We start from the raw sequence: 16,475 nt of genomic DNA, 5'->3' as shown, positions 1-16,475 counted from the left end.
CCCACTCACTACACTCCAGCCGTCCGTGACTTCTTTCCATATTAAAACACACCAAGCTTATACCTGTCTTATTCATCTGCTCTTCTGTCTGCTCTTGTGCTCATCTGTCCCAGACGTCTGGCCCTTTATTGTGATTCAGGTCTCCGCTGAAAATTACTCCCTCAGAGAGTTCTGTCTGAGCACACAGTCTAAATTAAGCCCCTCCCTGTTTTATTTCCTCTGTAGCATTCACTGTCTCAAGCTACCTTGTTTATTTGTTTACATGTTTACTGCCTGTCTTACCACACTGAGAGCAAGTATCTCACCACTTTTATCTATGAAGCTTCTTGGATAGTGCGTGACACACAGTTCACATTGTCATGGCTCAGTAAATGTTGGTTAAAAAGCATGAGCATAGGGCTTCCCTGGTGGCACAGTGGTTGAGAGTCCGCCTGCCGATGCAGGGGACACGGGTTCGTGCCCCGGTCTGGGAAGATCCCACATGCCACGGAGCGGCTAGGCCCGTGAGCCATGGCCGCTGAGCCTGCGCGTCCGGAGCCTGAGCTCTGCAACGGGAGGGGCCACAACAGTGAGAGGCCCGCGTACAGCAAAAAAAAAAAAAAAAAAAGCATGAGCATAATAATGATTGACAACATGGAGGTCACAGTACCCACTAAAAGTTCTGAATGGTGAAAACACACAATACCATAAGTGACTGTGGCAAGTGATAATTAGCAAGACTTGAGTGACAGAGATTCTTACCTTTGGACTTAGAAAAAGGACAAAAAAAAAATATCATTAACAGAGATTATTATTTGAATTAATGTCAGCTTTCTTCCTCTTATTAGTAAAGCCTATCTTCTGGAAATTTTAGCAGAGCAAATATAGCAGTTGTATCTATAAGCTGAAACTCTGGCATGGTTATTGACAATTTATAGTAATGACAGGGTTAGCAGAGTACACCAGTGAGCCAGTGAGTGTCAAGAAGAAAAGCAGGGACTTCCGTCCTGGCGGTCCAGTGGTTGAGACTCCATACTCCCAGTGCAGGGGACGCGGGTTCGATCTCTGGTCAGGGAACTAAGATCCCGCAAGCCTCATGGCACAGCCAAAAAAAAAAAAAAGAACAGCGATATCAGTGATCTGTAACATTAACAGTATACAAATGCCAGATGCCATTCTATTACTAGCAAACAGTTAAACAGTGTTAAACTGCTTCTTGAGTCGTGATGAACATAAACAGGTGCTTTTAAAGGGTAAATCCACCAAGGAGTTCCATTTAAGAGTATGTGAGTGGTCAGAAACATTACATAAGAATGTAAAGAACCTGAAACATTCAATATAAACCCACTTATTTAGGCTTTTGAAAAATGACATCTACTTATATATTTTCACTCAAAACAGGTTAATATTTTTCACTGTGGATGTGTCATAGCAGAAATACGTGACTACAGGCAATCCAGTAACATGAAATCTCCTGGTTACCAAAGTAGGCACATTCTCTTACGTCCAACAATGCAGGTAAGGAATGTTTAATTAAGAAGTATTATTTCAGATTTTATTTGGAGTTTTACTTACTAAATGTCTTCATATGTTTGTGTGCCTATACATTAATGTGTTTTTTTAACTTTTACTTCTTCTAGACTTTAATCTGTGATGTACATTCAATAACAAGTGATAACCATAAATGGACGCAGGTTAGTTCTGTTTTTTAATCCCAAACAGTAATATATAGGATGAAACAATATTTACTAAGTTAAGCAAAAGATATTTTCTGCTCATAATTCTATCTATGAGTAAAGTCTGGGATTGATTTATGAGCTTTAGAAGTTAAGGGTCTCTACAAAGATGCAGTAATCCTTCAAGGAACTAAAACAGTTCAGTCCCAGTTGCTTTTAGGGCATAGTATAATAGGGTGAGGCTGACCTCACCCAATGTGAAACATAGTTTTGTATCCCCTCTCAAACAGAATGTCTTGTTGTGGATACAAATAGATGCTGATTTTCTGTCATCTAGGATTCTAAAGCAGACCTAGCTCGTCTTGTCTTTTTTGCCATCCATAATGGTTGTAGTCCTAGGGGACGTCTCTTACCTGGAGAATAGCCAGTTAGTCCTCCAGTGCTGACTCAGTATATATGAGGTGCCCACTCACAAGAGTGTTCACTTATTTCTCTGTCACTATAAAGACGATAGTTAAAGTAAAATATCAATAATGAGAATTATTCTAGCTGTGAAATATGATTATAAAATAAGATTCAGTTCATCAGTAACTATCAAGTGTTGTAGTTTGGGCTGTAATCTTTTTGTTTACAAGAAGGTTAAAAGCTATTAAAAGAATATTCAAAAACAAACTCACTGGTCATCATTGGAGGTTCTTAGGGCATTGATTTCTTACTCTGAAGATTGGTAAATAATGGGAGAGACCAAAGCCTTTATTCTGCCTTTTCAAGGAAAATCCGTAAGAAAAATTTCAGCTAACAAGTGTAAAAGAAATGATAGACTTTTTTAAATGTCATCAACTTGGAAGTCTTAATGAATCTAGATGGCTGTATTTCTTAGATGTGAAAAACCTATAGTCTGACTAAACCATCTGGTGTAAAAGTGGGACAGTCAATCCTTGTGTGCCTCCTTGCGTGGCGCACGAGAAAGTATACAGTAGTACTGTTGAAGAGCTCTTGTTTAAAAATAGAACCTTAATTTAAATCAAGCCTCTACATCTAACCAACAGTTTAAAAGTAATTTATGGAGTAAGAGAAACCATTAAATGACATGGATGAGGAAGCAACCAGCCAGACCCAGTTAAATGATACCCTGAGGAAGCAGTTGCTCAAATCCCAGCAAATCAGTTGCATGAGAAAAGAAAAAAAGATGGGGGAAGAGGTGATCGTTACAGAATTTTTTTAAAAAAATGTTTGAGAGATAAAAACCGAATACAATGTGTAGGCCTTGTTTGAGTTCAAATTCAAACAAACCAACTAAGAATACGCTTTTGAGATAATGGGAATTTATCTAGACTGGATATTAGAGGTCCTTAGCAGTTAGCAGTGCGTCCTGAAGGATTTTTCAGATGAAATAATACAACATTGAAAATGTATTTAAAATTACTCCAGGAAAACAAAGAAAAACAGAAAAAAGTTAGGGGCGGTTGTTAAATAAAATTGGGTGTTGGTACGTGGGTGTCATTATATTTCTGTTTTGTGTATTTTTGAAAATTTCCATAAAAAGTTGAATAGACCTAGCGAAAGAAGCGATGTTTCTTTTTTTTTTTTTTTTTTTTTCTTTTTTTCTTTTTTGCAGTACGCGGGCCTCTCACTGTTGTGGCCTCTCCCGTTGCGGAGCACAGGCTCCGGACGTGCAGGCTCAGCGGCCATGGCTCACGGGCCCAGCCGCTCCATGGCATGTGGGATCTTCCCAGACCGGGGCACGAACCCGTGTCCCCTGCATCGGTAGGCGGACTCTCAACCACTGCGCCACCAGGGAAGCCTGCAATGTTTCTTTTTTGAAAAAATTTTTAGTCAGCAGTAATTAATTGATTCATTTGACTTTTTAAAAATTTAGTTAATAGCCATTAAAATATTTCAGAGTTGAAGCAAAAAACAAATAGAAAAAATAGGATTCAGTAAAGTAAGTTAAATGATACTGGTAAAAAGCCTATATAAACTTTGGAATTGGTGTATATAGTTTATACAGTATTCGTGGAGTCATTTTTTTTTTTTTTTCTTTTTGCGGTATGCGGGCCTCTCACTGTTGTGGCCTCTCCCGTTGCGGAGCACAGGCTCCGGACGCGCAGGCCCAGCGGCCATGGCTCACGGGCCCAGCCGCTCCGCGGCATATGGGATCCTCCCAGACCGGGGCACGAACCCGTATCCCCTGCATCGGCAGGCGGACTCTTAACCACTGCGCCACCAGGGAGGCCCCGTGGAGTCATTTTTATTCTTGTACTGAAGTTAAGCTGAGTATACAATGGGACTGTTACCTCAGTTAGTGAAAGTGCTGTCGTCTCTCTTGGTCCTGTAAGCTTTGTGGGGACAGAGGATTTTATCTGTTTGCTTCATGATCCCCCCCGCCTAGAACAGTGTCTTACACATTGTAGGTGCTTAGTAAATACTTGTTGGGCTAATAGATAGGCATTCTTAAAAATTTGACCATTTTGTACCAATTACTGAATTTCCATTAGTAGTTTCATTATGCTGTCAGGTTTCTAAAGTTTACACACTTAGGTTGGAACTTGAAATACTGTATTTTACTGTACTCCTTAGCAGAAATATTCCAAGGAATATCTCTAGATTAAGTGATATGTATGATTTAAAAATCTTAAATCTGGTATTGATATATGCTCTTACATATTTCAGGAAGACAAACTTTTGCTTGAGAGCCAACTGATTCTAGCTACAGCTGAACCACTGTGTCTTGATCCTTCTATAGCTGTAACCTGCACTGCAAACAGGCTGCTCTATAACAAGCAAAAGATGAACACGCGCCCAATGAAACGGTAATTACCTTTGTGGAAGGATAAACTAAAAGAGAACTAGAGCAGTAGCTCTAAATTTTGCCATTTATGGTATCTTTTCCCTTTAAAGAATAAATGTGCTCTGTTTTTTTTTTTTAATATTTATTTGTTTATTTATTTGTGCTGGGTCTTAGTTGCGGCTCGCCGGCTCCTTGGTTGCCGCTCACCAGCTGCTTAGTTGCAACACGCGGGCTCCTTAGTTGTGGCATGCGAACTCTTGGTTGCAGCATGCATGTGGATCTAGTTTCCTGACCAGGGATCAAACCCGGGCCCCCTGCATTGGGAGTGTGGAGTCTTAACCACTGTGCCACCAGGGAAATCCTTGATTTTTTAAAATTGGATTTTTAATTGTCTTTAATACTTTTATTGTGTAAGAATTAGGATTTTTTTAACATGTACTCTGCTTTATATTGAAGTGATGCATTTTCTGCATTCTTTTGAAGAACAAACTACCTATAAATTCAGAGTTTGTTCACCAAAAAAGATAGAAATTCTGAGAAGAGACAGGTATGAGCAGAAAGAATAATTTATCACTTCCTAACACCAGTTTAATTTTTGTTAACATTACCTTTAACGATACAATTTGTAATTTCTTTTAGAGATCTGGGAAAATGATCACATTTTGAGAAGTCAGTTTCTAACTAAATGCCTTTTTATAACATGGTAATTTGTCTTAGAATGTTTTAGCTATCTCTTCTAGTTAATAAAGTAAAAGAATGCATATTAGGGGCCTCCCTGGTGGCGCAGTGGTTGAGAGTCCGCCTGCCGATTCAGGGGATACGGGTTCGTGCCCCGGTCTGGGAGGATCCCATATGCCGCGGAGTGGCTGGGCCCGTGAGCCATGGCCGCTGAGCCTGCGCATCCGGAGCCTGTGCTCCGCAACGGGAGAGGCCACAACAGTGAGAGGCCCGCTTACGGCAAAAAAAAAAAAAAAAAAGAATGCATATTAATTTGGTCTGCAGTTATAGTAGGCTCATCATTAAGTTATCTTTGCATAATTGTTTGAGTTGCCCACTTTGGATCTTCTTCAAGTTTGAAGGGGCTGAAATAACCTACCCATTTTCTAAATTCCCTGCTTTACTGTGGAAATAATATATTCTGGGGAAAAGGTGCAGCTTTGGAAATAGTGAAGTAAGTCCAAATTGTATCCATTAGCAGTCCTATAAAGTCTCCTAGTATCTCTGTCCACATCTCTCCACGCCCACTGCCAGTGCCTTAAGCCAAGCCACCATCATCTTCATCTTGACTTCTGCAATAAAATCCTTCCTAACTGGTCTTCCTACTTCACCTTCGCTCGCTTCTGGTCTGTTCGCCACGTAAGCAAACCACAGTAATGTTTTGAAAACCTCAAAGCCAACCACGCCACCACTTGCTTAAATTCCTCTAAAACCATCCCATTGTACTTCACATTCACTCTAAACGCATTATCATTCATCTGCAAGGCCCCTGCCTTGCTCTTTGACCTCATCTCCCATTGTGTGGACCCAGATGCTCTAGTCCTACCTTCATTTTTCTGTTTTAAAAATAAGCCAACTTTGTTCCTGCCTCAGCACCTTTTAAAATTCTCTCTCTCTGCTTCAACTGTTCCTTCCCTGATCTTTTCACAGCTTGTTCCTTCTTGTCATGTCTCAGCTCACGCATCATTTCTTCAGAGTCCTTCCCTGCCCTAATGTTGCCCTCTCTATCACGTATTCACCACAGTACCCTGGTTTTTCTCCTACTGCTGATTGTTATCTGGAATGATCTGACCTGTTTACTTGTATATGTATGTCTTCACTTCTGGACTGTCAGCTCCGTGGTAGCAGGAATTTTGTTAGTCTTGTCCATTTTTATTTCACCAGTGCCTAGAACATTCCTTGGCAAGTGACAGTGTTCTACGGATATTTGTGATTTAATTACACATTTAACACCTACTAATTTAAACCATGTTTATTCTGAGTTTCTTGTATTAGCTTTCTGTAGTTCAATCTCTTAATATTTCAGGTGTTTCAAGAGATATTCCAGGTCCTCGCTGAATCGGCAGCAGGATCTGTCTCATTGTCCACCTCCTCCTCAGCTAAAATTACTTGATTTCTTACAAAAAAGAAAGGAAAGAAAAGCAGGTCAGCATTATGACCTCAAAATTTCTAAAGCAGGAAACGTAAGTATATATTTTTAAATGAAGCTTATTATTCTGCCAAATGCCTTGCCTTATTTTCAGTGTTCAGTGTATTTATTTATACTCTTTTTAATTTTTTAGTGTGTGGATATGTGGAAACGGAGTCCCTGTAATTTGGCCATACCTTCTGAAGTGGATGTAAGTCAGTGCATGAATTGCATGTCCTTTCATGTAAGGTTCCTAAGTTTGACTAATAGTAGTTTAAGCTTTGGGAAAACAAAGACTCTTACTACTTCTTTTTTATTTTATTTATTTATTTTATTGAATGAAAGATTCTTTAAATTCTATAGTACTTTACAGTTTTCAGAAGTTTCACACATATGATTTTATATAATCCCATAATAACCCTTTTTTTCCCCATTACCCCTATATTGCCCCTCTCCCATTCCTTTTCCCCACTGGTAACCACTAGTTCATTCTCTCAATTTGTGCTAAGACTCTTCTTAAGTCAGCTGCTCATTTTCAGCAGCTATTCTGTTTTCACATTAACTTGTCTAAAAATGTAACTCCTTAATACAGGTCTGTGTTTAGAGCAGGAATGATAACCAAAGTATTTCAAAATGTGTAAAAAGATGGTACATATTACATAATATGCATAAAAATGACTGATTTTTTTCATAATATTTCATCATAATTTCCTGATAATGCTTCTTTTCTCACTGGCTAAATTTAAAAATTAATAATATTGGAGCAGTAGCCAAGATTAGGAACCTTGGGTGGTATTCTTTGCTGGCCCATGAAACACATGAACTATAAATGAGCAAAGACAGGAAAGAGATCTTTTGATGGGAGGTCCCATATTTCTTTTGTTTCCCCATTTCTCCTATTTTTATTATTCACTCAATTCTTTAGAATTGGTCGGTTATTTTAACAGATGTTTGCTCTGTGCATCCTTCCCAGGCTAGCACATGTATAATTCTTATTACCTTTGATTTTTTAAAAATTGTGAAAAGCATCAGAAGTACACTGTATATACAGCTCAAGAGAGTAAGCCACATTATCTTTCAGTAACTTATGCGCCCTTCAAGGAATGTGGCCTGAGAAGAGATGTTTAGTGTAAATACCAAAGTGTGGGATTTAGCTTTGGAGGGCAGTCTGGATATCTAAAGCAGGGCTTCCAAAACCTTAATGTACGTAAGAATCACATGGGTTGCTTGTTAAAATGCAGGTTCCAGTTCAACAAGTCTGGGCTAGGGCCTGAGATCCTGCAATACTGAAAAGCTCCTAGGTTGGTGGCACTGTAGTCCACAGACCATGCCTTGAGTAGCAAAGCCCTAATAAAAAGTTTCTCAGCCTAACTCGATCTGTTGAAGCATCTAGGATACCAGTTAAACATACACACTTAAACCCTCACTTCAGACCTGCTTACTGAATCAGGCCTCCAGGGGAGGGATATGGGAATCTGAATTTTTACCAGATGCCCAAGTGAATCTGTTACTCTTAGAATCATGGTTACCAGGAAGATGAGAACTTTTGGTTCACACAGACTGGTAGGAGATACATGGAATATGTGGTTCAAGTCTGACTAGAAAATGGAAAAGATTTACAAAAATTTTTACCAGTTCTAATATAACTTCCCTAGTCTCTTCCTAGTTTTGTCCACACTGTTACATGACAATTCCTGTTCCATTAAAGACCCAGCCAGAGGAAATGATCCAGATCCTGGTCCTAATCACCTCTCTGACATCCCAGTTTTCCTAAAAGTCAAATGTGATATCATCTTATGGAGCATAAAGAAGAGGCACTGTCCAAAACAGCAGCTGTGTTTATTACACTTGTTTAATGGCAAAAGAGATTCTAATTTCATTTTATTTGTAAAACCAGTTGGTCTAATTGAATATATATCAGGAGAATTTTAAACTACTTAAGCATAAGTAGTTGGTGTTATTAGCGATTCAAGAATTCTTGTGCTAAAAAGTATAGTAACCGAAAGTGGGGTCCAGCTGCTCACCACTTAAAAGCCAGTAAAGAGGCCAGGTTGGTGGAAAGGAAAGTTTGCTTTATTTTGGATGCCAGCAGCTGTGGGGGAGAGCAGGCGCCTGTCCAAAGGCCGACTACCCCTCCTGACAATCAGGGAGCAAGAGTTTCTATACACGGAGGGAGGGGGCTACATGCAGAAACAGTACAGTCAGCTCTGACAGTCGTCTTGAAATTGGTCATCAGTGGTCTGACCAGCATCATCTCGATTGTTTCAGGGACAGTTAATCTTCACTTCTAGGGTCAGTTTGTTCCCATTTCTTTGAGGCTAGTTCTCGGAATCGTGGCAACTTATGTTATGGCTACAGCCTGGTCATCATGTAGTTGACTTCTTCCACCTGGTGGGGTTACAGTATCTACAAGACAGCTCACAGGATAGGGCTCGGAGTATTATCTATAGCCCTTGAGGAGGAACTAACGGGCCTTGACTTTGCTCCATGACTAAACTATTATTATTTGGTCTCCTTGACTGTTTTCCTTTGTTTCTGCATTTTCTCACTTCTCTGATTAAACTTATTCTTTGACTAAAGTTTTTCCACAGACAAAAGCAGGGGGACGGGGCGGGGGTCGGGTTGGGGAAGGGTCCTGCCCCGTTTCAGTGTATTGTATTAAGTCACTTAGGTTTTTCTCTTTGGTCATAATACTGATTTCATTATATCTGATGTCTCTTGATTTGATTGCTTAGGTGGAAAAATATGCCAAAGTGGAAAAATCTATCAAATCTGATGACTCACAACCAACAGTCTGGCCAGCCCATGTAAGTAACCGTTGCAGTCTCCATTTCTAATGATGCTGTTTCTAATCTGGGATCTGAATTTATTAGACATATAAAGTACAGTAGCCTTTATTTTGGGATCTTCTTTTGTTTGTTTGTTTTTAAGAACTTTCTGGGAGTTTAGTGAATTAAAAAAAGGAACAACGGTTTAGTTTTGTTTTTCATAAAATATGGTTTCCATTCTAGGGACAATTTTAAGGCATAACTGCATTTTTACTTTTGTTTTGGTCCCCTATTGGTAGTTCTGATTTGTTTTCTGTTTCAAATTAATAATTAGTAAGTTATTCTAAGGATATCTTTAAAGAGAAATGTTTTGTGTATGTCTCTCTAATTGCAGTGACTTCTTAAAGGCATATTTAATTTTGTGGCATAATTAATTATGTGAATCTAGGAGTGAAATGAGAGTTTGTTTTTTTTTTAATTTCTTTTTGGCTGTGTTGGGTCTTAGTTGGCGACACGCGGGATCTTCGTTGTGGCATGAAGGATCTTTTCGTTGCAGCACACGGGCTTCTCTCTAGTTGCGGCATGTGGGTTTTCTCGCTCTAGTTGTGGTGCATGGGTTCTGTAGTTAGGGCGCGTGGGCTCTGTAGTTTGCAGCATGTGGGCTCAGTAGTTGTGGTGCGTGGGCTTAGTTGCCCTGTGACATGTAGGATCTTAGCTCCCCAACCAGGGATCAAACCCACATTCCCTGAATTGGAAGGCGGATTCTTTACCACAGGACCACCAGGGAAGTCCCATGAGAGATACTTGGTACGTGCAATAGCAAAAAGACTAATGACAAATAGAAACAGGTTTGCTTTTGAAAGTTTTATCCTTTTAGTATTTAATATTTGCATTCATATGTTCAGTATATGAAATTCTGACATTCACTAGGGCTTCGTTAACTAAATATCCCATTGAAACTCTTGTTCCCAAAGTACCATGTTGAAAAAAGAATCCTGGGCTTCTTTCCCTTAGGCTTTTTTCTCTAAGGACTATGTTCCGTGTGTCTTTTTATTGCAAGATGTAAATTAGTGCGTCATTTACTCCTGATTTGTGTTAATTCTGACTATGTATTTACTGGAGAAGGTATTTATTTGGGATGCTCGGTCTTTTGCAGGATGTAAAAGATGACTATATATTTGAATGTGAAGCTGGTAATCCATATCAGAAAACAAAGCTGACCATTTTGCAGTCACTTGGTGATCCACTTTACTATGGTAAAATACAGCCATGTAAAGAAGATGAAGAGAGTGACAGTCAGATGTCTCCATCCCAGTGAGTTCTGTTAAATACAGGCAGTTGACAAAATAAGTCATCAGAATGTATTTAGCAACTACTGATGAACTATTAATGAATAAAAGTTTCCCTGTTTTGTTAAATACTCCAGTTAGATTTGGCAGCAGACCTAAGTAAACTTAAATTGTAGTTACCATGCTGTCCAAGAGTTCTTTGAAATAATAATTTCTTTAAAAAACACAAACAAAAACAAAAAAACCTGTGCTATAAATTATTCTTATATTTGCTTTGAAAGATATGCCCATGATATCCCTCTTGGTATATTTATGTGTTGCCACTTATGACTTTAACCTCTCTGTGAGCATGAAGTGCTTCCGGGCAATAGTTTGTTTAAATGGGAAGCAAGTTTACTGTAAATTAAATGTAAAAGCTGTTAAAAATGCTTGATATTTCAGCACTGCCTGTAAGGACACAGACCCAGTGCTTAATGTAGTTACTGGCTCTAGAAATACATATATAGTTGTCCCTTGGTATCCACAGAGGATTGGTTCCAGGACCCCCTTGGATACCAAAATCTGCAGATGCTCAAGTCTCTTATATCAAAATGGTGTAGTGTTTGCAACCTCTGTACATCCCTCCCATGTACTTTATCTGGGTCACTTACAATACCTAATACAGTGTAAATGCTATGTAAATAAGTAATAAATACAATTTAAATGTTACGTAAATAGTTGCCAGCCCGTGGCAAATTCAAGTTTTGCTTTTTGGGACTTTTCTGGAATATTTTCCCCCCAAGTATTTTCATTCCATGGTGGTTGAATCTGGAGATGCAGAATCTGCAGATATAGAGCGCCAACGGAAGTTGATATTCCTAAGCTTACGGGCTACATGTATTTACTACAAGGTACCCGTATTTAGTTTTGTTTTCCTTGTTCGTTTTATTATTAGTTCTGCTTTTTAATCAAGTCGATGCTGTTTTGAAAAGAAGGAAAAATAAAGAGAACCTCAGCAGAAAAAAGCAAGGGCCAGCTCTATGTTAAATCCTTACAAAATACTAATTGAAACCATGGCAGAAAAATGGATTTTAAAGAGTAACCTCACCAATACCGAAGTAAAAGTCAATGGGAGGAAACAGCAGTCAGGGAATCAATCCTCAGCTAATTTTTTCACATTAGCAGTTTTTATTTTTGTATGCTAAGTAGAAAAATCAGGTATTTCGATTAGCTATATTTTGTAGTCCTCCCTTTAAAGATACACATTGGTCATTTTAAATAGTTATTAACTTTTCTCAAACACAAGGGCATATGTTCTCTCATTTAAAAAAAAAAATTGTTCAAAAAGCCAACTGATTAGATTTGACAAGAAGAGAATTGAATTTTTTGCCTTTTACATCAGGACGTTGCTGCAGAAATGCTGCATTGTTTATTACCTTCTAGTCCTTCTCCCATATTCATAAATTACTTGATTTAGTAGCTATGAAGTCAAAGTTTGAGCTGCATTAACCAAGTTTTTCTTTTTTTACATTTTATGTTTCAGCTTCTCCACAGATGATCATTCAAATTGGTAATTAAAAAATAAACAAACTCACTATTTTAATACGTTAAGAAATCATATAAATGTCAAACTCTTTTAAGACTTGATAAAGACTTTTTATTTAAATTGATGATAAACCATCTTCCTCGTCTAAAATATATTCTAAGGGCCTGCTATATAGACATTAATAATGTCTTCCAAAATCAAAGGTTAAAGTGAGAGGAAGGCCAAAGGCTTTGTACACGGTAGTTCAGTGAATATTGCTGTAGGACAGACACTTGTAAGGGTGTATAGCACTTGGTAACTTTCAGCCCAGATTTTGTTTTGAAACATAGGTTTTCTGCCAAAGTAAATCTCCTTTAAATTAGATCAGCCAACTTATTCACAGAATTATTTTGTAATGCATGCAGAGCTTGGTCATTGCTTCCTATTTTTTAATGTATTTTAAAATTTTTGTTTTCATGATACCTTGGTAGATTTTAATTCAGTTTATAAAATTACTGTCACTAAAATATGGAAGTCTTCAAAAGTAATCTCAGGGCTCCTTAAAACAAGTCTATCTAATACTTTTCTCTTCTTTTTTTAAAAACAATTTAGGTTCATTATTGGATCAAAGACTGATGCTGAGAGGTAAAAATATTTGCATCTTTATTTGTGATCTGGATGGATATGATAAACTTCACTCTTGTAGGGTAGAGACTACTCCATTCGAAGTTAAAGCTTTGATTTTAATTATGCCTAGGTATTACTAGGATTTTTAAATAGAATTAGGAAAATAACAACTAAAAGGATAATGTTTAAAATGTAGCTTTATTTTAAATAAGAGAACTTAGATGTATCTACAGTAGCTAAGGAAAATGATTTCTAGGTAATAGTTTAATCAGAATATAAGGGAGAGTCAATGGGTAGTTCTTTTGGCTACTTATTGGTGAAATAATCCCTGTAATTTCTGTATTAGAGACAAGATACTGCAAGTTATCTTTAGATTGTTAATTAGCAAAATGTTTTCAGCACTAGCTTGTTATTGAAAATATTAGAAGAATGTGCTTTTATCAAAGATAAATTATCTAATCTTAATTTTTATGTTATTTTTGATAGAACTTGTTTCATTAACAGTTACTATTTATTTCCTATGTAGTAAATTTATGTTTAAAATAGTTAGCTAATCATTACCTGTTTTCCCCCTAATATTTCAGAGTAGTCAGTCAGTACCAGGAACTGGTCCAGAACGAAGCCAAATGTCCAGTGAAGATGTCGCATAGCTCCAGTGGCTCAGCGAGCTTGAGTCAGCCTTCTCCAGGGAAGGAAACAGAAGTGTGTTTGCTTAGCTTTTTTTGCGCTGTTACTTTTTTCTGCCTAATTGTTCTCAAGGAATCTGAGAAATGTTAAGGACTGTTTTATGAGGGATAGGGGTATTGTTTAGTTTTGTTTTTACTTTTGATCTTCTTTTTATTACTTAACTTTTTATGATGGAAACTTTCAAATGTACACAGAGGTAGAGCAAAAAGTGTAATGAACATCTGTGTATACTGATCACCCACCTGGCGTCAACAGTTACTGTTTTTCTGGAGACGATTTAAGGGTGAAGCTTTGCTGTCATCTGACTCTGCTCTTCTCCCTCAAACTTTCTCCCCACCTTATTACTCAGAAATCTTGCCTTCATCCTGTGTATACTGTGTTATCTCATGGATCTCCTTATGTGGAATTACATTTTTTTGAAACACCTGTAATACCCAATCTAGAAACATTAAAAGTACATTCCACTTTTTTAAACTGTGTTTTCATCCAGGGGTTATAATAGTGTTACTAATTTGTGAATTTCTGATTTGACCTTAATTTTAATGAGTATGCTTAATGTCACTGTCTTAGCAGCCTGAGACCCTGTCAGTTCAGTCTTCAGTATTGGGGAAGGGAGTAAAACATCGACCTCCACCCATCAAACTTCCCTCAAGCTCAGGAAATAGTTCCTCAGGTATTACATTCCTTAGTTTTTTGTAATCTAGAGTAAGAAACAACACATGATCATAATCCATTTACTCATATTTTGATTTACTCAGAGTTTTAAATTGTGAATCTAGGAAACAACGTGTATATTTTTCTTCTAGGTAACTATTTTACACCACAGCAGGTCAGCAGCTTTCTTAAATCTCCAACTCCTCCTCCTGCTTCTAAGCCACCAAGTCTTTCTCGGAAGTCATCCATGGATCTCAATCAAGTTAGCATGCTTTCTCCAGCTGCCCTGTCACCTGCCAGTTCATCACAAAGTGAGTCATAACTTAAATTCTTCATTAACTCTTTGTAAGCTTTTGCATTAGTGTTTCTTAAGATGCCTCTTTTTGACCAGTGAAATAGTGAAATCTGAATGTACTGTCTACCCAAAATGTATAAATTTTGAGACGCTTCATGCCAATCTCTTGTTGACTGTATGTATTACATGTTTATTGTAATTGTATTTGTTTTTCTGTATTTATGTATGCACCTTGTGTATACCTTTCTTATAGACTTGCAACCTACACATCTCCTGAAAAAAATAATCTGGTAGTTAAATGTGGCAATAAGAGTCCAAATTATTTTTTATTCCAGTGTACCCTTGGGCATTTTACATTTTATGTAAACTATGCAGCTGATATGGAAAAAAAGTCATAAGAGTTGTTGCTGCAGTCTTATCTTTGTAAATGTAAGAAGCCAACTAGTTCCAAGGTGGTGATACAGTAAACTGAAAGCCGATTTTTCAATAACACTCTTACACTCTTATAAATTGTTATCAGTTACTAAAATGTGGGATGATCATAAAGCACCTGAAGATATTAAAATGTAATTTTTACTACTGAATACTTTTTTTTTTTTTAACATCAAGAAGAGTTATTCAAGAATTCTAGCATTAGTTTGGGAGAATTTCTTCAAATTAGTAAATATCTGAGATACTTAGGTACCAACTTGCAAAAAAGCATTCCAGTTTTTTAGATTTTTTAATAAATAACTAATGTGTGCTGAAAGTTTTAGTACACTGCACAGTGACAGGGTGGTCTTTGCATTAGATGTAAACATCTTCATCTTGATAGCTCAAAAGGTGTAATTTTTCTGCCTTCTTGTTTTGCACAAAGAAAAATTTATAAATTTCCTGAAAGTCTTATTCACACTTCTTATGTTGTGGGTATGGATTATGTTAATCTACTGCACACAGTTGTTACTTTAAGTAAGGGTTGAGTGACAGCTTCTGGACATTCACATTTCTTTCCTTTCTTTCTGCAGGACATGAAAGCTAAAAAAGAAAACACCTCAAGAGCTTTTGGTTTTATTTTTTTGGTTTTTGTTTTTTGTTTTTGTTTTTTTTAAAGTTGATAAACTGTGCATACTTCATTCACAACAGATTTTCTATACATTCTACATTTAAACAGAAGTACACAGTTACTGTTAAAGATGCAGTATTATCTCTCAAATATTTGCTTTATTACTGTGTTTTGTAAAATTTGTTTGTCAGGATAAACTTGATGTGTTAGGAATTAAATATGTATATCTAGGTGCCAAATATGATTGTTAATCATATGTAATTTATTAAATATGTTCAGAGTTTATCTCAGACTGTTAACAGAAAATAAGCAATATTTCTAAGTGAAGTCCTAAATTAGTGAAATCGTAAATAACAAAAATTAATTTGAAGTCCTTTTAAACTTTATAGGCCAAAGGTAACATGTAGGAAACTAACTTTTAAATGGGTATTGTGGTAGAATACAAACGTATATTTTTACTGTTACTGTAATAGCACCTCTGATGGGATTTGTAGGTGATATACTGCATCCTTAATTGTAATTGAGTGTAGCAACACTCATGTATCATGTGTAGAAATTAACACTTGCAGTTAACTGCTTTAAAAAAAAAACTGGAACAAATTGTCAGTGCTAAATAAGATTCCATTAACCTTATTTTAAAAAGGACTGGCCATTTATAACAAACTAGCAATTTTTATTTTTCTCAATGAGCAGGATCTGGAACTCCTAAGCCATCTACTCCTACACCAACCCCTTCATCGACCCCACACCCTCCTGATGCTCAGAGCTCAACTCCTATTACCCCTTCAGCTACCCCTACTCCCCAAGATTCAGGCTTCACCCCTCAGCCCACTTTGTTAACTCAGTTTGCTCAGCAGCAAAGGTCTCTGAGCCAGGCAATGCCTGTAACGACCATTCCTCTTTCCACCATGGTAACATCTATAACTACAGGAACCACGGCCACCCAAGTCATGGCAAACTCTGCTGGACTTAACTTCATCAATGTAGTGGGCTCTGTTTGGTAAGTTTGCATTGATGCCCTGATTTTTTTTTTTTTTA

At 37.3% G+C, this 16,475-nt stretch overlaps 1 protein-coding gene across 12 annotated transcripts in view; it reads left to right on the top strand.

Annotated features, from left to right (window-relative positions):
- SUPT20H (SPT20 homolog, SAGA complex component) overlaps positions 1–16,475 on the top strand; it is a 39,888-nt gene that overhangs the window by 12,155 nt on the left and 11,258 nt on the right. For 6 of the 12 annotated variants that reach the window (XM_060079714.1, XM_060079718.1, XM_060079720.1 and 3 more), the window contains 13 exons: positions 1,381–1,497; positions 1,620–1,673; positions 4,329–4,468; positions 6,470–6,626; positions 6,726–6,782; positions 9,307–9,378; positions 10,496–10,653; positions 12,151–12,177; positions 12,745–12,777; positions 13,344–13,461; positions 14,017–14,119; positions 14,253–14,411; positions 16,131–16,437. In XM_060079714.1, coding sequence (XP_059935697.1) covers positions 1,381–1,497; positions 1,620–1,673; positions 4,329–4,468; positions 6,470–6,626; positions 6,726–6,782; positions 9,307–9,378; positions 10,496–10,653; positions 12,151–12,177; positions 12,745–12,777; positions 13,344–13,461; positions 14,017–14,119; positions 14,253–14,411; positions 16,131–16,437 — 1,502 coding nt within the window. The remainder of the gene's footprint in view (positions 1–1,380; positions 1,498–1,619; positions 1,674–4,328; positions 4,469–6,469; positions 6,627–6,725; positions 6,783–9,306; positions 9,379–10,495; positions 10,654–12,150; positions 12,178–12,744; positions 12,778–13,343; positions 13,462–14,016; positions 14,120–14,252; positions 14,412–16,130; positions 16,438–16,475) is intronic. The other 6 variants (XM_060079725.1, XM_060079723.1, XM_060079724.1 and 3 more) reach the window with 3 other exon arrangements.

The sequence above is a fragment of the Mesoplodon densirostris genome, chromosome 17 (assembly GCF_025265405.1).
Source record: "Mesoplodon densirostris isolate mMesDen1 chromosome 17, mMesDen1 primary haplotype, whole genome shotgun sequence".
Classification (NCBI taxonomy): domain Eukaryota; kingdom Metazoa; phylum Chordata; class Mammalia; order Artiodactyla; family Ziphiidae; genus Mesoplodon; species Mesoplodon densirostris.
The sequence above is the reverse complement of the archived record's forward strand: the minus strand, read 5'-3'. Positions and strand labels throughout refer to the sequence as shown.